The sequence below is a fragment of the Doryrhamphus excisus genome, chromosome 21 (assembly GCF_030265055.1).
Source record: "Doryrhamphus excisus isolate RoL2022-K1 chromosome 21, RoL_Dexc_1.0, whole genome shotgun sequence".
In the NCBI taxonomy this organism is placed as follows: Eukaryota; Metazoa; Chordata; class Actinopteri; order Syngnathiformes; family Syngnathidae; genus Doryrhamphus; species Doryrhamphus excisus.
Window position 1 is genome coordinate 4,439,942 of NC_080486.1, and position 25,301 is coordinate 4,465,242.

At 34.7% G+C, this 25,301-nt stretch overlaps 1 protein-coding gene across 2 annotated transcripts in view; it reads left to right on the top strand.

Moving 5' to 3' along the window:
* The window catches only part of cntnap2a (contactin associated protein 2a), a 341,582-nt gene that overhangs the window by 275,419 nt on the left and 40,862 nt on the right, over window positions 1-25,301 (top strand). For both annotated transcript variants that reach the window (XM_058059946.1, XM_058059947.1), the window contains exons 18-19: window positions 12,833-13,003; window positions 23,034-23,252. In XM_058059946.1, the coding sequence (XP_057915929.1) occupies window positions 12,833-13,003; window positions 23,034-23,252 (390 nt within the window). The remainder of the gene's footprint in view (window positions 1-12,832; window positions 13,004-23,033; window positions 23,253-25,301) is intronic.

The window sequence follows — 25,301 nt, forward strand, 5'->3', positions numbered from 1 at the left end:
CTGTGTGATGATGTTAATGTTGTTTGTAAGATGACACCATGAGTCAGACTGTTGAAAATGATTGAATGGATGATTATTATGTTATTATATTAGAGGCAACAAAGGTGACTCAGTTATGTACTAGGAGACCCGAGTTTGATTCCACCCTCGGCCATCTCTGTGCGGAGTTTGCACACAGGCCTCACAGCTAGGATACCCGAGTTCAATTCCACTCTCGGCCATTTCTGTGTGGAGTTTGCATGTTCTCCCTTCATGTTCTTTTCGGGAATTTGATTTCCTCCCACATTCCAAAAACATGCTAGGTTAATTAGCGACTCCAAATTGTCCATAGGTATGAATGTGAGTTTGAATGGTTGTTTGTCTATATGTGCCCTGTGATTGGCTGGCCACCAGTTCAGGGTGTACCCCGCCTCTCGCCTGAAGACAGCTGGGATAGGCTCCAGTGAGGATAAGCGGTAGAAAATGAATGCATGGTACCTTTTGGGTGTTAAGTTGCTGTGTGATGAGGTTAATGTTGTTTGTAAGATGACACCATGAGTCAGACTGTTGAAAATGAATGAATAGATGATTATTATGTTATTATATTAGAGGCACATTCCAAAAACATGCTAGGTTAATTGGCGACTCCAAATGAATGTGAGTGTGAATGGTTGTTTGTCTATATGCTATAGTATAGTAAAGCACAGATATCAATACATGTGATGCTATAGGACTCCACTGCTCTGTTTATGTATACGGCTGTTAATGTATTGTGCACCGTGCAGTAGTTAAGGAGTTTAAAAAGCAGAAAAAATTGACAAAAAAGATAGGATTTTTTTTTTTCATTCATTAAATTCCTATCAAAATTCCCAAACACATTTCTTTTTCTAACATGGAAGCTCAAAAAATCCAATTCATTAAGTTCATTCATTTGTACCGTTTGTTGCACACATGCTTTAACACGAAGGAACCTCACATGGTTACATTACAATTGTAAAAAAAAAAAATAAAAATAAAAAAAATAAAAAAGACTTAATTTGACTGTATTTAAGGTGCATGACGAGAAGCTGCGTAGATTCCCGTCGAGGCAATGCTCGGATTATGGTTATTGCCCTCAAGAAGAGGACAATTTGCGCTAATGGCAAATGAAATGGCACATTATTAGAATGACTTTGCCCTGTAGTGTCCATCGAGGCTTTGTTGGGAGTATTAAAGGTGCTTTAGAGTTTGCTGCTGCTGGTTTGACTGGTTGTTAATTAAAAGGAACAAAGCAGATCATGCATAACGCTTTGGCCTATTATTATTATACTAGACTGTGTATGTGTGTGTGTGTGTGTGTGTGTGTGATGCTCATTTTGCAGAAAAAAAAAAAAAAAACGTAAATGATCATGTGTGCACTACTTTTATTCCGATCAGATAACAGCAACTCTTTCCAAGCCGCTCCATCGATTTCCGTGTAGTTTATCCGGTTTTTCACTATCTCTCTCACGCACACACATTGCTGTTTCTCTTCCCACGTTCATCTAATCAGTACACTCTGTGTGGGTTTTGGTCAAGTGGAAAAAATAAAAAAATACACAGATTTGGCTGTTCTTGTCCTATCGACACTTATATTGGCTTCTACCTGCAGGGGTGTCGGACCCGCTGATTAATTGCATCATTCGTCGCTGATGCGTGTGTCATGCTCGACGGTAATTTCATCATCGATAATGGAATATAAGATTACAAACAAAAAGGAATGCTTCTAAGACGGGGCGATAATGAGACGCACACAGCTGCAAGAGCTTTGCTTCCTCGGGTTCGAGGTAACATCGAATGTAAGAGTCATTCGTGCTAAAGTCAAGTTCTGAACTCTCCATATCTTAAATAAATAGTAAATACAGTTTAAATAATACATTCACATAAAATAAAATAATTAATATTACAATATATAAATAATCATTATACTATAATTATAAAATAAATAGTAAATACAGTTTCAATAATATATTCACTTAAAATAAAATAATTAATATTAAAATATATAAATAATCATTATACTATAATTATAAAATAAATAGTAAATACAGCTTAAATAATACATTCACATAAAATAAAATAATTAATATTACAATATATAAATAATCATTATACTATAATTATAAAATAAATAGTAAATACAGTTTAAATAATATATTCACTTAAAATAAAATAATTAATATTAAAATATATAAATAATCATTATACTATAATTATAAAATAAATAGTAAATACAGTTTAAATAATACATTCACATAAAATAAAATAATTAATATTAAAATTTATAAATAATCATTATACTATAATTATAAAATAAATAGTAAATACAGTTTCAATAATATATTCACTTAAAATAAAATAATTAATATTAAAATATATAAATAATCATTATACTATAATTATAAAATAAATAGTAAATACAGTTTCAATAATAGATTTAGCTCAAATAAAATCATAACAAAATAATAAATAATTATAATATAATAATTCAATAACTCCTAAATACAATTTAAATAGTAAAATAAATATTTAAAAATAACAATATTTTCCAATTACTCAATCAGCCTATGTTGGTTGCTTAACCATTGGTACAGAAAAATAATACCTGAAATAATAACTTACATGTTGTTGTTTTTTTTTTTGAACTTACAAAAACTTACAAAATCTGCATTATGCTGTGTAGTGTATTAGTGTAGTATTATTATATTATTATTCTTAACAATTATGCACTTGACTACTCTTGCCCCAAGCATAGTACAGTATAAGTATAGTATATTTTTGTTGTTTATCCAATCCAAAGGGTCCAAAAAGGGTCCCAAACATGCGGCCCGTGGGCCAAATGTGGCCCGCAGGACACGAGTTTGAGGCCCCCGTCTTGATATGAAAGTTTAATGTTAGTGCGGCCAACGCAAGTTTGATATGTCGCATTTTATATTGCATTTTTATGCTAATATCAGGCCGATAATTAATGGACATCCTTACATGGAACCTACCAAAACAAACATCTTTCATCAGAAACCGAAAATTGAATTTCTAATCAGTAGTAGAACATAGGTAAGTTTCAGGAAAATAACAGCTCCCAACTAAAAAAAAAAAGAAAAAAACTTATTTTTTGTGAAAAGATGTATTTCAGGAATTGTGACAACTCAAATATTGAAACAAGATAAACAACACTAATTTACAAATAAATTTCCCGACAATGCGGAATACTTTCATGCACGTTATGAGATGAAATCCATTTGTGGGGAGTTGCATCATCACCACTTTTTGCCTCTTGAGAAAAAAAAATTAAATACGTTGTTGGGATGGTGCGTTTAGGTTTATAAAAATGTATAGCTACGTCTAATTATGCTAAGTACAATTTTAAGCACAATTGTTACATTATTTTGTACATTTTCTCCAGGTTTTCTCCATTATTTATGGAGCTATACATACTGTATGATAAGCTTTTTATGCTAATATCAGGTCGATAATTAATGGACATCCTTACGTGGAACCTACCAAAATGAATTTCTTTCATCAGAAACCAAAAATTAAATTTCTAATCACTAGTAGAACATGGGTAAGTTTCAGGAAAATATCAGCTCCCAACTAAAAAAAAAATGTTTTTTTTGTGAAAAGATGCATTTAAGGCATTGTGACAACTCAAATATCTAAACAAGATAAACAACATTAATTTAAAAATACATTTCCAGACAATGGGTAATAATTTTATGCACGTTCTAAAATGAAATCCATTTGTGGGGAGTTGCATCATCACCACTTTTCGCCTCTCGAGAAAAAAAAAATTAAATACATTGTTGGGGTGGTGCGTTTAGGTTTATAAAAAACAAATAGCTACATCTAATTATGCTAACCAAGTTTTTGCTGTATTTTAAGTACAATTTTAAGCATAATTTTTACATTATTTTCTACATTTTCTCCATATTTTCTCCATTATTTATGGAGTTATACATACTGTATGATAAGCTAAGCGTTTCCTATCCATATAAATCAACAACTACAGGATTTTTCCGCATCAATTACTAAAAATAAGCAAGATAAAGCAAGATTAATGGACATCCTTACATGGAACCTACCAAAACGAATTTCTTTCATCAGAAACCAAAAATATAATTTAAAATCACTAGTAGAACACAGGTAAGTTTCAGGAAAATATCAGCTCCCAACTAAAAAAAAGAAAAAAATTTTTTTTTTGTGAAAAGATGCATAGGTACGTCTAATTATGCTAACCAAAATTTTGCTGTATTTTAAGTACAATTTTAAGCACAATTTTTACATTATTTTCTACATTTTCTCCAGGTTTTCTCCATTATTTATGGAGTTATACATACTGTATGATAAGCTAAGCGTTTCCTATCAACATAAATCAACAACTCCGCATCAATTCCTAAAAATAAGCAAGATAAAGCAAGATTAATACCGCCGCGATAGCGAGTTATGCTTCTTCTGCAGGGAGATGTAACAAAGTACCGGGGTGTTCAGGAAAGTAATAACCTGTGCAGAAGAAAAGCAAACATGGATTTAATCTTTGGCGCGAGGCATGCTTGATCATTACGATAATAACGCCGCGTGTATCATCTTGTTGACTGCACATTTTTCACACTAAAGGGAATAACGCAACAGACCCGTGCAATCTCATATGAGCCTTTTAGCTCAGGCTAAGAATGCATTTAAACCCACTAAGGCGTTCAACGGCGACATATCACATGGTTAAGTTCTCCGCATCCGACAGGAAGTGGGCCCCGGTTGCGTTCTGGAGAAGGGATAGGGGGGAGCGGAACATGACAGACCACCTGGCTGTGGCGCTTTACTGATGTCGTAGTCATTACGGCGCCCTCATCAACAATCTGGCGGCGTTCTTACTAATGTCTCATCACGGAGCTGCCAGCACGTAAACAAACTATTATTTAATGACCCGTGACATCACATCTGTGTGTGTGTGTCTACGTAGCTTGGACGATTAAGAAAGATGGATGACTCTTTTCCTGTTTTGTCTTCTATATACGACGGGAACGAATTAACGAACTTACTTTAAAATGAAGATGACTTTGAGATACGTCCGCCATATTGCTGACCACGAGATCAGAACATGGGGGGCACGTATTGGCCCAGTTAAGGCTCATTAAGCGTATATTAAAAACGTCATATGTGAATAGCACCGGCGTCGATGATTGATGCGTCTCCGTTGTGTGCGTAACGTTCGTCCCACTCGGTGACGAATATCTGTGGAAAGTTTTGGTGTGTAATAAATGCAGGAAAAAATTACGTGTGCGTGCCGTGGCATTAATGGAGCTCATTCCGATGGTGGGTTTTAATATTTGCCTGTACAGTCGAAGCCAGACAAGGAAAAATTAATCCCATTAACTTAAGTTCGTTAGGTTGAATACATACACGGATATAAAGGACTATTCTATTATGATAATAATAATGCACATGCGGTTTAACACACTTGGCTCATGACTCGCCATTAATGAGGCGGCGGCAATATAAACGAAACGAATTGACAACGCCGGAACCTCGACTGTCGTCATTCCTCCAAACGTACGATAACCAAAAAAAAAATTTTCCAATAAGAAATCCGTTCCTGACACCCAAAAATAAGACATTTCCAATACTGATATCAAACAATTATGTACTTGTTCCTGATCCTGTCTATCATGGTCATGGTCACTCCCAATGTGAACCCTCAGAATCTCTGCTACCTCAAGTTCTGCTTCCTGTCTTTTTTTCAGTGGCACTGTGGAAGAGAGGAAGTACAAACGCTTTCGGCTTTTTACCCCCCCTGCCCCCCCCCCCCTTTTTTTTTTTTTTGCTTTTTGGTATTCTACTTTCTTCTTTATAAATGATTTTGGAATATTATGACTTTCTTTCCATTCGTCCAATAATTTTATGACTTTATTCCCATAATTTAACAAGGTTTAAGACAAAAATTACAATATTTTTGTTGGTTTCTCATATTTCAATTCTATGTCACAAAAATATTTTGCCTCCATAACCTTATCAGTTTGTTGCATAATTGTGACTCATTTTGACTTTATTCTTATAAAATTACAGTGGTCTTTTCCCTTCATACTGTTTTTCTTTAATTTCCAATTATTTAAGCTTTCTATTTGTAAATTTTCGTCTGATAATTATGACTGATAAAAATTCCAAAGAGAGAAGAAGAAAATTTTTTTAGTCCGAACCTCTCAACTGTTGTGACCATCATTGAATGCTAATGTATGCTAGAGGGGTCACGGATTCTGTGATCCGAGAGAAAAGGATAAAGTAAAATAAAATAAAAGTAAAATAAAGTATAATTTTGGTTGAACTTCAAATTGTACCTCCTTTTAGGCTGTTCCACTTTGGAGGTTGGCGCTATCCCTTGGCATGGTTACATTAGCCTTCATGCATGCAGCTTTTCAGCAATAACAAAAAAATCTATTAATTAATAATTAAAAACTAATTATGTTTTAATTGCATGTCTGAGCTTGAAAGACAAATTGTTTCTTCAAATTATTTCTATGTTAAAATAAAATGGACACTTTCATTTAATGTCATCATGTTTGATATTATTTGAAATAATAACCCCAGGAAAACAATACAGGAAGTCAAGTCTAATAATTAGTTTCACGTTATGATTTCTGAATAGTGTTTCTTGTGATACATGTGACTATCAAAATAAAGGTTCATCAACGGGGGAAATTAAATATTTAAAAAAAAAAAAGACAAGCAAACTAATTACAAAAGGAGATTGATGGAGACAGTTGTCGAGTGAGAAACAAACTAATTATAAGTGATGAATATAATTATACCATGCAAATGTTATATTCATTGTATTGGAGATAAAGCACCTCGACCATAAAATTCCCCCAATTAAAAATTCTCATTTAAGGACGTGATACAATCCACTTGCTGAAGAACAACTGAAAATAATTGCGCGTGAAATATAATTACAGAACAATTGCTACGTTTTAACACTGTTAAATTGGACTGTTTCTCTGGGTTGTTTACAAAGAACGCCCATGCTAATATCCTTGAATTTATTAGCATTTTTTACCTTCTTTATCAGATTCATGGCACTTTTAATTTTTTTATTTTCCTTGTCCCCATGGCAGGTTATTTAGCAGTGCACTCCTGATACAGTACAGGAAAAATGCGATATTATGCAAAAAACGAGGCAAAATTTTAGCAAAAAAAACGATGCTTGACTGTATTTCTGCGGTACATTGTCTTGTAAAAATGCTCCAAATCGAAGAGCAGAACTTGAATGACCATTTTTGTATCAGCAGCACCTTGAGAAGCAATTAGACAGAGAAAATGGCTTGTCAAGGAAACCACTTATAACACCATTTGAATATCCGTAAAAGGCGCCCTGCTGCTTTCTTGTGTACTAAACTTGTACACTTTGTACTCATTGGCACACAAAATTTGGTTTGATGGTGCTTGGCTTGCCTCTAATATAATAAAATAATAATCATCCATTCATTCATTTTCAACAGTCTGACTCATGGTGTCATCTTCAAAACATTAACATCATCACACAGCAACTTAACACCCAAAAGGTACCATTCATTCATTCATTTTCTACCGCTTATTCTAACGAGGGTAGGTGCTGGAGCCTATCCCAGCTGTCTTCAGGCAAGAGGCGGGGTACACCCTGGACTGGTCGCCAGCCAATCACAGGGCACATATAGACAAACAACCATTCACACTCACATTCATACCTATGGACAATTTAGAGTCGCTAATTAACCTAGCATGTTTTTGGAATGTGTGAGAAAACCCACGCATGCACAGGGAGAACATGCAAACTCCACACAGAGATGGCCGAGGGTGGAATTGAACTCGGGTGTCCTAGCTGTGAAGCCTGCGTGCTAACCACTTGACCGGCGTGCAGCCCTTAATATTACGCATAGTTGCCAGGAAAAGACAGGAAGCAGAACTGGAGGTAGCAGAGATGCAGATGCTTGGGAGTGACCACGATGGATATGATCAGGAACTAAACTATAATAATAATAATAATAATAATAATAATAATAATTATTATTATTATTATTATTATTATTATTATTATTATTATTATTATTATTATTATTATTATTATTATTATTATTATTATTATTATTATTATTATTATTATTATCATTATTATTATTATTATCATTATCTTTATCTTTATCATCATCATCATTATTATTAATTATTAATTAAATTATTATTAATATTAATTGTGGGAATACACGAGTTTCCCTTCCTTAAAAAAACGGGGCTGCATGGCAGTTTTCCATTAGAGTAAATGCATGTAAAAAAAAATCAGTTTTCCATTATTATTATAATATTAATAATTGTAAAATTATTATTATTATTATTATTATTATTATTATTATTATTATTATTATTATTATTATTATTATTATTATTATTATTATTATTATTATTATTATTATTATTATTATTATTATTATTATTATTATTATTATTATTATTATTATTATTATTATTATTATTATTCACTCCTGGACATGGGGGAAACCACCCACCTGCTCATCATGAGTCCAAGCAGCGCCTCAAAATAGCAGAACAGACCACTTTTTTTTCCGACGGGTCGATTTTCCTGCACCGGGAGAGAGCCGAAAAAAAATAGTTTTCAACATTTACGACCTGAACCGTCAGAAAACAACCTTATCTGCCATTTTGGGGGGGTTCTGCCGGGAATGTACAGCAGAGCCAAGTCATCCGGATGCATCTATGTGTTTGGCAAACAAAGAGGATTTCACTCGCTGAGTCCTCCTCCTCTCTTCCCCCCCTTCCCCCTCTCCAACACTCACTTTCTGTCAAATTTCCTGCACCACCTCAGATCTCCTTTGAGCTCTTTCTCTATAACCTCCCACCTTTTTCCCCATCTTGTTGTCTCTCTACCTCCTTGTGAAGCGTGACTCACCCCCCCAGGCAGTATTTCTTTATCCTCGTGTCCCTCGTACGTCTTATATGTTGTCATGAGCCTTTTCTTCCCCTTTTCTCACTAGCGGCTTTTGACGTTTCAGGCAGTGCATACAAATATGTATCACACTATCTTTGACATTTTTACCTTGTTTATGTGTCTGAGGCCTGATACTGTCAACACGGAGTACAAAAAAAAAGTGTACCTTGAAGGAAGTAGATGCAGGCTTTGTTTTTTAGCATGTAGGTCAAATTCTGACTATTATGATAACTAATATTGGATCATTTAATTCATTAATTCATTCATTTTCGACCGCTTATCCTCACGAGGGTCGCGGGGGTGCTGGAGCCTATCCCAGCTGTCTTCAGGTGGTGAGAGGTGGGGTACACCCTGGACTGATTGGTTGAAAAACATGGCCGCTATGAGGTAAAACATCTGCATTTGAATCAATAATAAACAGAATATTTAAATTGCGAGGGGTGCTGGAGCCTATCCCAGCTGTCTTCGGACATGAGGTGGGGTACACCCTGGACTGGTCGTCTGCGCGCTAACCACTCATCCGCCTTGCAGCCCACAAGTGCCTCTAATATAATAAAATAATAATCATTCATTCATTCATTTTCAACAGTCTGACTTATGGTGTCATCTTACAAAGAGCATTAACATCATCACACAGCAACTTAACACCCAAAAGGTACCATTTATTCATTCATTTTCTGTTTATCCTCATGAGGGTCGTGGGGGGTGCTGGAGCCTATCACAGCTGTCTTCGGGCAAGAGGCGGAATTGAACTCGGGTGTCCCAGCTGTGAGGTGTGCGTGCTAACCACTTGTCTGCCGTGCAGCCCACAAGTGCCTCTAATATAATAAAATAATAATCATTCATTCATTTTCAACAGTCTGACTCATGGTGTCATCTTACAAACAGCGTTAACATCATCACACAGCAACTTAACACCCAAAAGGTACCATTCATTCATTCATTTTCTACTGTTTATCCTCATGAGGGTCATGAGGGGTGCTGGAGCCTATCCCAGCTGTCTTCGGGCAAGAGGCGGAATTGAACTCGGGTGTCCGAGCTGTGAGGGCTGCGCGCGAACCACTCATCTGCCTTGCAGCCCACAAGTGCCTCTAATATAATAAAATAATAATCATCCATTCATTCATTTTCAACAGTCTGACTCATGGTGTCATCTTACAAACAGCGTTAACATCATCACACAGCAACTTAACACCCAAAAGGTACCATTAATTCATTCATTTTCTACTGTTTATCCTCATGAGGGTCGTGAGGGGTGCTGGAGCCTAACCCAGCTGTCTTCGGGCAAGAGGCGGAATTGAACTTGGGTGTCCCAGCTGTGAGGTCTGCGCGCTAACCACTTGTCCGCCGTGAAGCCCACAAGTGCCTCTAATATAATAAAATAATAATCATTCATTCATTTTCAACAGTCTGACTCATGGTGTCATCTTACAAACAGCGTTAACATCATCACACAGCAACTTAACACCCAAAAGGTACCATTCATTCATTCATTTTCTACTGTTTATCCTCATGAGGGTCGTGGGGGGTGCTGGAGCCTATCCCAGCTGTCTTCGGGCAAGAGGCGGGGTACACCTTGGACTGGTCGAAAGCCAGCCAATCACAGGGCACATATAGACAAACAACCATTCACACTCACATTCATACCTATAGACAATTTGGAGTCGCCAATTAACCTAGCATGTTTTTGGAATGTGGGAGGAAACCGGAGTACCCGGAGAAAACCCACGCATGCACAGGGAGAACATGCAAACTCCACACAGAGATGGCCGAGTGTGGAAATATTTAAATATGTTTAGTAAAAATATGATTATTTGTGTGTCTATGTAAGTGGTGTGCACCAGTGAACATGCATCTCGTTACATCTGTGTGTTCGTGTCTCCTGGTTCTTTGCGATAAGTGTTCCCGCGTGACAGAGCTTAGCTCATCCCATCTCCTCATTGCCTTACATGCTGTCACCAGCGGCAAGGGCAGATAGCGGCCATACACACACACACACACACATCCAAACATGCATGCAGTAGCACCATTTAAAAGTTGCAAAAACTGCTAAAAAGTGAGGCTTAATTCACAACATAAATTAAATGACAGGCTGCACAGAGGTTGAGTGGTTAGCGTGTCGACCTCACAGCTAGGAGATCCGAGTTCAATTCCACCCTCGGTCATGTCTGTGTGGAGTTTGCATGTTCTCCCCATGCATGCGTGGGTTTTTTCCGGGTACTCCGGTTTCCTCCCACATTCCAAAAACATGCTAGGTTAATTAGCGACTCCAAATTGTCCATAGGTATGAATGTGAGTGTGAATGGTTGTTTGTCTATATGTGCCCTGTGATTGACTGGCGAAGACAGCTGGGATAGGCTCCCCCCACGACCGTCTTGAGGATAAGCCGTAGAAAATGAATGAATGAATATAAGAATTTCATAAAATTATCATATATATGATATGATAATGAATAATTGCTCAGTTGTTAGGGCTGCACAGTGAAAAGTGGTTAGTACGCAGGCCTCACGGCTAGGACACCCGAGTTCAATTACATTTCAGTTCCTGATCCTATCCATCATGGTAACTCCCAATGTGAACTTCAGAATCCACATCTCTACTACCTCCAGTTCTGCTTCCTGTCTTTTCCTGGCAACTATGCGTAGTATTAAGGGCTGCATGCTGGTCAAGTGTTTAGCATGCAGGCTTCACAGCTAGGACACCCGAGTTCAATTCCACCCTCGGCCATCTCTGTGTGGATTTTGCATGTTCTCCGTGGGTTTTCTCCCACATTCCAAAAACATGCTAGGTTAATTAGTGACTCCAAATTGTCCATAGGTATGAATGTGAGTGTGAATGGTTGTTTGTCTATATGTGCCCTGTGATTGGCTGGCTTGCGACCAGTCCAAGGTGTACCCCGCCTCTTGCCCGAAGACAGCTGGAATATGCTCCAGCACCCCCCACGACCCTCGTGAGGATAAACAGTAGAAATTGAATGAATGAATGGTAACCTTTTGGGTGTTAAGTTGCTGTGTGATTGCAATGTTGTTTGTAAGATGACACCATAAGTCAGACTGTTGAAAATGAATGAATGAATGATTATTATTTTATTATATTAGAGGCACTTGTGGGTTGCAAGGCGGATGAGTGGTTAGCGCGCAGACCTCACAGCTGGGACACCCGAGTTCAATTCCCCGCTTCTTGCCCGAAGACAGCTGGGATAGGCTCCAGCACCCCCATTACCTTTGTGAGGATAAGCAGTAGAAAATTAATGAATGTAGGAATTTCCTAAAATTATCATATATATATGATATGATAATAAATAATTACTCAGTTTTTCTTTGCCGGGCTTAGCCTCCCCTCATCCTTAAAACCTCGTAACCCCTCATTTTTTAGTGAGTCGTGCCGCTCCCTTGCTGTATTGAATTAAATACTTTATTGATCACACCTCCCGCCATGTCTGGGCATGCCCAGGTAACGCTACAATTTATAACACGACGTAACAATGAAGCCACTTTGTCTTCATTAGCGGCGGCTCCATTAGAAAAGTTATCACAAGAAGCCGAGCGACGCTTTCGCTCCTTTCGTCTCCACGCCACCTCATTCGGAATGAAAAGAAATGATCACATTGTCATCCGTGCTTTTTTGTAATTATAATAAATGTTTCATTAAATATTATTAACCCGGCCGCCGCATCAAAATGATGAGTTTCAGATGATGAAATCCTTTTATTAGACGTGGCATATATAAAAGAGCATATATATTAGATAAGACATAGATTAATGGATTTATGCATGGAAATTTAAAACCAAACTCTTCATTCCATGCATTTATCAGAAATTGTTATGATTAATGATAATAATAATTCATGCAGTTCTAAATCAATTACAGATAACTACTGGAACGCTGCTTCATTCACCACGCCGTCATCCTACCTCCACTTCGCCACCTTCCAGGGGGAGACCAGCGCTGACATTTCCTTCTATTTCAAGACCAGCGCTCCTTATGGCGTCTTTTTGGAAAACCTTGGCAACACAGACTTCATACGTTTGGAGCTGAAATGTAAGTCGCGCCCACACACATGCCAATGGAGGAGATATGTATTTTTTATATCATATTGTTATATTTATAGCATATATATTGAATTAAGGGTGTTAATTCAAGCCTGGCAACCAGGGTTTCCTTTTGCAAAACTTTCCCGTATAAGCTTTTAATGCCATGACACACATGAGGACTTACCCACTGAGTCCTTGTCACACTGATTTTGTGCATTTTTTTGCAGCCTATTATTAATTTCACTGAAAAAAAACAAAGTGAGCATGAATGCACATAAACTAAACGCTTTTTTAGGTACATTTACCCGTGGGAAATGATGTAAAGTCAATTAATTTCTTACATTTTGAACTGTTATCATCATAAAAGCTCTATTAACTGTGCTGAATGTCATAAAAACAAACAGTAATTACTAAGACATAGGTTAAATACATTTAAATAAGACATGTCTCTATCCATATAGGTATTATAGCATAGTTGCACATTACTTACAGACATACAGTGGAAAAAAAGTGCTCGACCTTTCCTGATTTGTTATTTTTTGCATGTTTGTCACACTTATAGTCAATGTTTTTGTATTAAAAATTGTCAATGACAACTCAATAGAAAATTTTATGCAATTTTTTTATGATTTTTTTATTATTAAGGGACAAAAAAGCAAGCCTAAATTGCCCCGTGTGAAGAAATGAGATGGAAAACATTATAAAGCCCTTTCTAAAAGTTTGGGACTCCAGCAAACCACAGTGAGAGCCATTATCTACAAATTACCAAAAAAAAAAATTACCCCAAGATTACAGCGAGGTCACAAAAGACCCCACAATGACAATCAAAGAACTGTAGGCCTCACTTGCCTTAGTTAAGGCCGGTGTTCATAATAATAATAATAATAATAATCATCATAATCATAATCATAATCATAATAATAATAATAATAATAATAATAATAATAATAATAATAATAATAATAATAATAATAATAATAATAATAATAATAATAATTAAAAAAATAAAAATATAATTGACAAATTAAAAAATATATATTTACATGTTTATATTATTCATTTTTTGTATTTAAACTTAATAACAACAACAACAATACCACTACTACTACTACTACTACTACTACTACTAATAATAATAATAATAATAATAATAATAATAATAATAATAATAATAATAATAATAATAATAATAATAATAATAATAATAATAATAATAATAATAATAATAAAATAATTTTAGACTCTTTAAAAATAACAAATATAATTGACAAATTTAAAAAAATATATTTACATGTTTTAAAATATGTTCATATTATTCATTTAATATTTTTATATTTAAACTGTATTTTTATTTTATTTTACTTTTATTTTTTCATCCCTCCTCATGCATTTGCAGACTTGGGTTTGTAAAAATTGAGGGGCAAAAAAAAACCTCCAATGTCCTTAAATGTATTTTTTTTTAGAGAAACAGGAGCAGATGTTGGAAGGAAATGGAAGCATTATTGATGGCTACTCAATGACGGGACATCTGTGCAACGTCCCCTTATGGAATCTCTTGACATGGCATGCAGCAGGTTGCCGTGATCCTGTTCCCGCAGCCTAAATTACTATCCGGGCGGCTTCCGAGGATTTCACTCTGATTAAGAGTGCTAAAATTGCAATTAAAATGGCAATCTTTGGTTTAATCATGGCGCCGTATTATTGGGAGAAGGGGTCCTGGCACATGCCGACGCGTGACCATTTGCATCTCATTGGGATTCCGAGTGGATGTGAGCGTTTGATGTCAAAGGCGAGCGCCGCCGATGTGCCAAGTCCGCCTCTTTTTGACACATGCCGAGCGGAGGGAGGATTTTGGAACAAAACAAAAATGACAGATCGTCCTTGCATCAACTTTTAAGAAGTTTGCCAAAGGGGTGTGATGTTTGTCTTTCGGCACCCCTGGTTTGCTTTTTAGGACGGTACAAGTGCAACAGGAAGTTGTTATTTTTAGTATAGTTCCTCTACTGAACAATGGAAGCACACTTTATTGAGGCCAAGTGTTCAAAAACAGATACTACTTACTTACTTGATACTAGGGCCAGAAGCTGGGGGGGGCGGCTACATAACTGAGTCATAACTTTGTTGTCGTCCATTCATTCATTTTCAACAGTCTCACTTATGGCGTCATCTTAAAAACAACATTAACATCATCACACAGCAACTTAACACCCAAAAGGTACTATCCAATCATTCATTTTTCTACTGCTTATCCTCACGAGGGAACTCAGGAGGAAACCGGAGTACCCGGAGAAAACCCACGCATGCACGGGGAGAACATTCAAACTCCACACAGAGATGGCAGAGGCTGGAATTGAACTTGGGTCACCTTTGTTGCCTCTAATATAATATAATATAATAATATAATAATAATAATATAATAAAATAATATTCATCCCTTCATACATTTTCAACAGTTTGACTTATGGTGTCATCTTAAAAACAACATTAACATCATCACACAGCAACTTAACACCCAAAAGTTACCATCCATTCATTCATTTCCCACCGCTTATCCTCACGTGAACTCCGGAGGAAACCGAAGTACCCAGAGAAAACACACGCATGCACGGGAAGAACATTCAAACCCCACACAGAGATGGCAGACACTAGAATTGAACTCGGGTCTCCTAGCTGTGAGGTCTGCGCGCTAACCACTCATCCGCCATGCAGCCCACAAGTGCCTCTAATATAATGAAATAATAATGATAATAATCATCCATTCATTTATTCATCAACAGTCTGACTCATGGTGTCATCTTACAAACAACATTAACATCATCACACAGCAACTTAACACCCAAAAGGTGCCATTCATTCATTCATTTTCTACCGCTTATCCTCACAAGGGTCGGTGCTGGAGCCTATCCCAGCTGTCTTCGGGCGAGAGGCGGGGTACACCCTGGAGTTGGTCGCCAGCCAATCACAGGGCACATATACGTAGACAAACAACCATTCACACTCACATTCATACCTATGGACAATTTGGAGTCGCTAATTAACCTAGTATGTTTTTGGAATGTGGGAGGAAACCGGAGTACCCGGAGAAAACCCACGCATGCACGGGGAGAACATAGATGGCCGAGGGTGGAATCGAACTCGGGTGTCCTAGCTGTGTGGCCTGCACACAAACCACTTGTCCACAGTGTAGCCCTTGACAGGTTATTCATTGTGTAATTTTTTTAACCACCTTCTAAATACAGTTTTTAACATTAGATAGGCAACCTGCGGCCCGTGGTCCACATCAAGTCCGCCAAGTGTCGTCATTTGGCCCACCAGGCATTTCAAAATTCCAAATTTCAAATTCTTCTTAATCAAAACTGTAGCCAGCAACATGACTTCCCACAAACTCTGGTCTCCTAGTTGTGAGGCCTTCATGCCAACCACTCATACACCGTGCAGCCTAAAATAATAATAATAATAATATGAAAAATAAGACATTACTTTAGAGTGTACTCATTTGAGTATCTCATCGCCAGATTGTCCTGGTTTTTTTGGTCATCCAAATATGCTCACTTTACAAAATCCCCCTCTCCAAACACATTTCCTTTTCGCCTTCGCCTTCCTATCATCTTCCATTTTGCCCCGCGGGCACACACAGTTGGACACACAATCACAAAAAAAAAAAAAAAAAAAAAAATCTTGTGTGCATGCACTCTCTCTCACATTAAAGTGTATTTGCTGCAATCCTGTCTGGGGCATGAAATGACGAGTATTAAGTGCCAGTGGAATAGCTGTGCTATCACACACACACACACACACACACATATATAACCTTGTGCAAAACACACTCGACAGTGACGTCGCGCGGTGGTTGCTATTTCGCTTGAATGTCACACGAGAAAGAAGAAGGCACGGCCATAATTGAGAGGCAGCTCTGAAGAGCCGGGATTCTAACAGGATTTGAGGTCGTATAGAATGCTCTTAAAAAGCGGGGGGGTACTTTACCTGGGGGCAGCTTTGTGGCAATGTATGCAGCACTTCAGACCCCAGGCTGGGTCCCCCTCACCCCCCGCCCCCAAGTGGTATAAACATGGATTTGGGACTTTAAAAAGTTCTTAAATGTCCCATGTTAGGTGTGAAGACGGGACATGCCTTGAGGTCGGTAATTTTAAGACCTCTTTGACGACTATCTAAAGTCAGCACCAGGAAGTAATACATTTTTTTGTATATTTTGACTATGTGTTAGAGGCATGGTGATATTTAAAAATGGATTAAAAGCACAGCAAAGTAGAAGTTCATATCCAGCTTCGGACAATATTTACCCTCATTCCGTCTCGGAGGAGATACAGGAGTTGGACTGGGAAGTGACTTCGGAATTAGGTCAACTGGGGTTTTTTTCTTGTTAGTTTTGTAGTATTTGTATGTTGTTACTTTAATTTTTTTTATAGCATCATCAATAAGTCATAGTACCTAAAAATACCTTAAAAAAAGGTGTTGCACACTTGTTAATAATAATTAATATAAAAAACTTTTTACAAACCCAAGTCTGCAATGTGATGGAAAAATAAAAGTAAAATAAAAATACGGTTTAAATATAAAAATAATAAAGGAATAATATAAACATATTTTAAAACATGTAAATATATATTTTTTTAAATTATATTTGTTATTTGTTAAAAATTATTTATTATTATTATTATTATTATTATTAGTGTCATTATTGTCATTGTTGTTGTTAATATTGTTATTATTATTATTGTTGTTGATATTGATATTAACATTATATTAATATTTAATTTAAATATTTTATTTTTATTGGGTAAATATTATGAAAATAAGAATTTTTAAATTTGTAAATTATATTTGTTATTTTTAATGAGTCTAAAATCATGTATTATTATTATTATTGTTGTTGTTGATGATGATATTGATATTAACATTATATTAATATTTAATTTAAATATTTTTATTGAGTAAATATTATGCAATTATGAATTATTAAATTTAGAATTGAATTATTAAATTTGTAAATATATATTTATATATATTTATATATATACTAAATATATATTTAATTAAAAAAATGTTAAAAAATATTAACATTTTTTAAAATCACATTTTTTAAATTTAATTTAATTTAAATTGAATTTAAAAAATGTGATTTTAAAAAATGTTAATATTTTAATTTTATTGACTAAATATTATGAAATTATGAAATTGATACATTTAAGACAAGGATGGATCAAAGTCATTTTTTTAAATATAGAAAATTGTGTTGATGAATTAAAAAAAATATTAAAATTAATAGCCTCAAGAAATAATGAACGAGAAACAATAAATAAAAAGAATCAGGTCAAATAAAATTAATAACATTTATGAAATCTTGCATTTAATTAACTCATAAGAAGGCAATAGCTTTCATTATTACCTCAACCAAAGAGGTCATGTGTTCATAGCTATGTGAGTGGGATGACACGGGACCTCTTCACGGGGGGTGGGGGGTACGGGCTTATTAAATGTCAGCGTGGATCCTGTGTTTTTATTTTCCTACTATTCTCGCTGCATTTCACCATCATGATAAAAAACCCAGCCAAAAACAGGAAGTGGCAATGGATGAAGGTGTACAATTTGGTGCTTATCCAAATTAGGATTGTTGATGTGTGCTCCAGTGAGTCAGAAGCAGCCAGGAAGACCAGTTTCATTGTTTTTGGTGCTTGGCTCCTTTTGCCTTCATATCCAAAGACAAATAGAGACGGTACTGACAGGTTGGATTCTTGTTTTGGGTTTTTTTTTCTATCTTCGTCCATTATTGGTTTTCTTTGGTTCGAAAGAACTGGACTAATGGGGTAGGGTGGCTCTGGTTCGATTCTGGGTTCTTCTTTAACCATGTTGAAGTATCTACCCAACCCCCTCTTGGTGTTACATCATCAGTAGGTAAATGTGGTAACAATGATTTGAGTACCTTGAACGTAAAAAAAAAAGTGTCCACCCCAGTTTGCATGTTTTTCGGTTAAATCAATCAAATCAAATAAAAATAAAAATCAAAAATATTACATCAAAAATATACACCAAAAATTAGCATTTTCTGGTTAGCATACAATAACTTTTACTTTGACACAAATATTGTTTTTCTTTGTGACAGGTCAAAATATCTAAACAAACGTCTGATTGACTATTCATTGAGAAGCTGCAGTGACGTCAGCCTCCCTCTGTGCTCTGTGCTCCTCTGGCTCTCTCTGTAGCATTGTATTGCAGCGCCACCAATCTACGTATGTTGCTTGTCCTCCAATGAACTTTTGGAGATGAAATTATTTTCAGCAACACCCCTTAAAGGGCATGCCCCCCCACCCCCCGTTTGCATTATGTTAATGGTAGATGTTAAAATAGCTGCTGTAAACTTGTATCGGTACATGTAGTTTATATATCCTTGGTACCTTTTGGGGCTGTACGGTGGGGAGTGGTTAGCACACAGGCCACACAGCTAGGAGACCCGAGTTCGATTCTCTGTGTGGAGTTTGCATGTTCTCCCCATGCATGCGTGGGTTTTTTCCGGGTACTCCGGTTTCCTCCCACATTCCAAAAACATTCTAGGTTAATTAGCGACTCCAAATTGTCCATAGGTATGAATGTGAGTGTGAATGGTTGTTTGTCTATATGTGCCCTGTGATTGGCTGGCTGGCGACCAGTCCAGAGTTTACCCCGTCTCTCGCCCGAAGACAGCTGGGATAGGCTCCAGCACCTTTGTGAGGATAAGTGGTAGAAAATGAATGAATGAATGTTATCTTTTGGGTGTTAAGTTGCTGTGTGATGAAGTTAATGATGTTTGTAAGATGACACCATGAGTCAGACTGACCTCCCGCATTTATTTATTCATAATTGGCTCCTGGAATCGTACAAACAAAGATGGGTTACATCATAGAATTATCCGCTCTAATATCTAATGGGTGTTAAGTTGCTGTGTGATGATGTTAATGTTGTTTGTAAGATGACACCATGAGTCAGACTGACCTCCGGCAATTTCTAATGGATTAACAAGCTTGTCTGTTTTTTTTAATCATAATTCATAATTTGCTCCTGGAATCGTACAAACAAAGATGTGTTACATTAGAATAGAATTATCCACTTTAATATCTAATGCAGCAATAATAAAGCAGAAACATCTCGTGTTGTTAAGTGGTTACTTGCCACCCGCCATATGGCGCCGCACGGGAAAAATATGCCTTTCATTCTCGCTTTTTCCTCAAACAATTTAATTTGACAATTATTGTAAACAGCTGCAAAAATGTCCTTGTTGCTGATTTGTTCCAGTTTGGAGATAAAAACATAAATGAAGTGTAAATTAACCGAAGCTGTCATTTTATTTAACACGCATTTATCTTATGAAATTTTAAGCCTTCCTTATTAGCATGCTTGTGTGTGAGCGCACGTTAGACTGATCACCGGAACCTGCGGAGAGGTCAAACGGCATCAAACAGCGGCTTCCCCGTGAGCAAGCATCTGGAATAGACAGGTGGTTCACTAAAGCACGCAAATACTCGCAGGATTCGAACTCAATTGGCCAACTGCTCTGTTTTCTGTTGGAGTTTAAAGGCAAAACAGCACCCCCTGTTGAAATAATAGGGTAACTACAAGCCACTTCAATTACACACACAGACAATCATGATGAAAATTAATCATGCAACCAAACAGGGTCATCTTGCTCTATTAAATTTAGCTGTCTTCCTTTGCTGCTCGTTTAATCCCGCTATCGTTTGTCTTCTCCTCCTCCTCCTCCTTCGTCGTTCAAGCCAACGCTCGGGCAGCAGCAACGCAGAAATAAAGCGCTACGTCGTACTGGCGTCTATCGACCCTTACCTGTGAAGATTAGCGCTTGTCCACATCTGTCACGTATCGCCGAGTAGAAATCCATACGAGGCAAATGAATGGCTGTGGAATAAATGAGCCGTTTGATTAGAAATTGAACGCAAATTTACGTGGAGAGATGACTGTTATACAACACAACGTGGTGTTGGGGGGCGGGGGGTTTTTAGGGGTCAAAATACAACCTGTATTAACTCGACAGGCAAAGTTTTAAGTAGCATTTTTAACATTTTTGCGTCTTTTTACTCTTGTGTTCATGTTGTGTAAAAATGTGTTTACTTGTGCAAATGTATGCTGAGGTTTTTTAATAGTTCCTCCATAAGGAGTTTAATTAGTTTAATTAATTATTTTTTTTCCCCTCTCCTCTTGTTGTGCCAATTTTTCCCTTCCTGGTTTGAAAAGGAAATCTAAAATTTCCCCTTGTGGGACGAATAAAGGCATATCTCTGTCAAATAAAATCACTCACTTTGCAGTGTCTGCAAAGGTCACCCATGTGAGCTTTTATAGGTAGTGTCTCTGACTTTATTGAATTTTAATTTTAATTTTAATTTTAATTTTAATTTTAATTTTAATTTTAATTTTAATTTTAATTTTAATTTTAATTTTAATTTTAATTTTAATTTTAATTTTAATTTTAATTTTAATTTTAATTTTAATTTTAATTTTTATTTTTATTTTTATTTTTATTTTTATTTTTATTTTTATTTTTATTTTTATTTTTATTTTTGTTTTTGTTTTTGTTTTTGTTTTTGTTTTTGTTTTTTTATTTTTATTTTTATTTTTATTTTTATTTTTATTTTTTTTATTTTTTTATTTTTATTTTTATTTTTATTTTTATTTTTATTTTTATTTTTATTTTTATTTTTATTTTTATTTTTATTTTTATTTTTATTTTTATTTTTATTTTTATTTTTATTTTTATTTTTATTTTTATTTTTATTTTTATTTTTATTTTTATTTTTATTTTTATTTTTATTTTCTATGCTGCTTATGCTCATTTTGGGTATCAGTATGCTATATCAGTAGTCTATTTTTTTGTTATTGAAATAATGTTTCTTTATTAATGTTTATTTTATTTTATTTTTTGATAGAATAATGGTTAATTAAACAGAGATGTTAATCGTTTAATACAGTGTAGGTCCAAAATTGCAAGTCGTAAATTTTTTTTAATTATATGTAGACTATTTATTTTAATTTTAATTTTAATTTTAATTTTAATTTTAATTTTAATTTTAATTTTAATTTTAATTTTAATTTTTATTTTTATTTTTATTTTTATTTTTATTTTTAGTTTTAGTTTTAGTTTTAGTTTTAGTTTTAGTTTTATTTTTAGTTTTATTTTTAGTTTTATTTTTATTTTTATTTTCTATGCTGCTTGTCCTCATTATGGGCACAGGGGTATGCTGGAGCCTATTTTTATTTTCATTGTAATTTTTTTTATTTTGTTATTTTATATGTTATTGAAATAATGTTAATTTATTAATGTTTATTTTATTTTATTTTATTTTTTGATAGAATAATGGTTAATTAAATAGAGATGTTAATTGTTTAATACAGTGTAGGTCCAAAATTTTTATTTTTATTTTTATTTTTATTTTTATTTTTATTTTTATTTTTATTTTTATTTTTATTTTTATTTTTATTTTTATTTTTATTTTTATTTTTATTTTTATTTTTATTTTTATTTTTATTTTTATTTTTATTTTTATTTTTATTTTTATTTTTATTTTTATTTTTATTTTTATTTTTATTTTTAATGCATTCAGAAAACTCATTCAAAGATATGTAGTATTCTACACTGGTCACTGGTCACATAAGTAATTTGACTGTAATATTGGGTGAGACACACAAGCACCAGACTTTTATGGCAGGTTTGCATGATCTCACAACAGTTGTGTTGACACCCACATCACTTAGCTCCCTTAATATGAGTCTTATATATGCCTTAACTGGCTACTATATGGCGTAATAAGAGTGTTAATGTGACCATAGGGGTGTTATTTTACATTTAGAGGGCTCTAATAATGATTAAAACCCTATTTAGAGAAATATTCTGTTTATAAATAAGGAATCCTACTACAGGGTGGGCTTCTTGTGTGTTTTTTGTAAGGCTGGAAGTTCCCCTTGCGAGACTGATGAAGACATATCTTATCTTCATCTCGACCTTTGACCTCAGTCCATTCTTTCCCTCATTGCAGCACCTCAAGTAGTCTCCTTCTCCTTCGACGTGGGAAACGGTCCCGTGGAGTTAACGGTGAACTCGGCCACGCCTCTCAACGACGACCAGTGGCATCGCGTCATGGCCGAGCGCAACGTCAAGGAGGCGGTCCTCCAGCTGGACCAAACCTACCGGGCCTCTCGGCCGGCCCCCGCTCAGGGCCACACACGGTTAGAACTGTTCAGCCAGCTCTACGTGGGTAAGTCTGACAAGAATTGCTTTTTTTTGGGGGGGGGGGGGGGTTTAAGCTAAAGCCTTCAGTGGAAATTCTCTAAGTGGCTTCAGTCCAACTTAACACCACCACCGCTGATTCATTTCATGCTAATCCAGCCCTCGCAATCATGTCGGGGTTTCATATTTAATCACACGTGGACGCACGCTCGTCCTCGGGAAGTCGGAAGCGATAGAGAATTTTAAAAAAATGAATAATAAAAATTATTTTTCCCATAGGAAAGCATATAAATTAGGAATGTCCAAACTTTTTTTTTCCAAAAATGAAATGATGCTCACATATTTTAATTTAAGACACATTTTTAAATGCATCTCAGTTTTGTTGGAAGTGAAAAAAATTGTCATTAGTATTTTTCTTCATTTTTCTTTAATTTTGCAAATATTTCAGCTTTTTTCTTAAATAATCATATGATAATTAAATTTCTTCCTGGAATATTATCTTGCTATAAAAGTTTGACTTTATTCCCATAATATTGTAGTTTTTTCCTATTTAAGATTTTAAAAAATTGTCATTTCATTCAATTAATATTATTTGTTTTGTTTAAGTTTATGTTCAACTTTAATATTATAAGAATTATATCAGAATTATATTTTTTTTCCTCCAAACTAATTTCCCAAAAATGATAAATTTATTGTTTTGTTGGTCATAATAACCTCTTTAATATTTCAACTTTATGCTACTAAATGTTGCTAATTTGACTCCCAAAATTTTAACATTATTCTCATTATTTTTTACAATTTTTTTGCTAATATTTTGACTTCATTCTTATAATATTGCTGCTGCTTTTTTTTGCTAATATTTTGACTTCATTCTTTTAAAATTACTACTGCTTTTTTCTTATTTTTTCTTTCATTTTGCAAATATTTCAGCTTTTTTCTTAAATAATTGTTGTTAAATTTCTTCCTGGAATATTATCTTGTTATTCTGATAATAGTTTGACTTTATTCCCATAATATTGTAGTTTTTTCTCATTTAAAATGGTAAAAAAATGACATTTTATTCTATTAATATTATTTGTTTTCATTGTTTAATTTCAACTTTATTATTAAAAGAATTATATCAGAATTATAATTTTTCACCAAACTAATTTTCCAGAAATTACAACTTTATTGTTTTGTTGGTCATTATAACCTCTTTAATATTTCAACTTTATGCTACTAAATGTTGCTCATTTTTCTCCAAATATTTTAACATTATTCTCATTATTATTACCACTTTTTTGCTAATATTTTGACTTAATTCTTGTAATATTACTGCTATTTTTTATTTTTTATGTTTTTTTTTTTTTTAGTTTTCTTGTTTTATTATATTTTTGGAATGTAGCCCCCAGACTGCACTTTGAACACCTATGATGTAAATCCCTTCCAGGCACCCCCACAAGCATTAAAACAGAACATTATTACAATGCAATTACTTTTTTACATGCAGAAAACAATTCAAAATGCATGTAAAAGACAAGTAAAAGTCGGTTTTGTTTTGTTTTTTAGTATGGCTGCAAAGTAACCCAAAGCCTGATAGCTGATGGCCCATTTCTCTACCCCCCCCCCCCCCCCTTAAAAAAAAGACATCTGATGTGAAAGCAAATATTCGATTTTCACTGTTCAGCAAACCGCCATATTGCGCCTCAATTTCCGTATATCCTGTGTCCAAATTGGTCGTCTGTGTGTAAGAACAGGACTGGTGACAAGAAATAATGGAAAAGAAATTCAGGAATGACTTCTGCCATCTTAGACGGGACACAATGTTCCTATTTCTGGTTATCAATCTCCCGGAAGAAAGAAAGCTGCCCACTGAGACCTTGACTGGATTTTAATATGTGTCAAATCGAACATAATTTACTCATTTAAAATGTATACCACAAAAATAATAACATTTTTAAATAAATTGGATAAAATGTATTCAATATAACAACAATTTTGTGTAAAATACCATTTATTATATAATGGCACATTACTTACAGACACATAGTCAATACTAATACAATATTAATTTATGTTTATTATTATGTTTTTTATT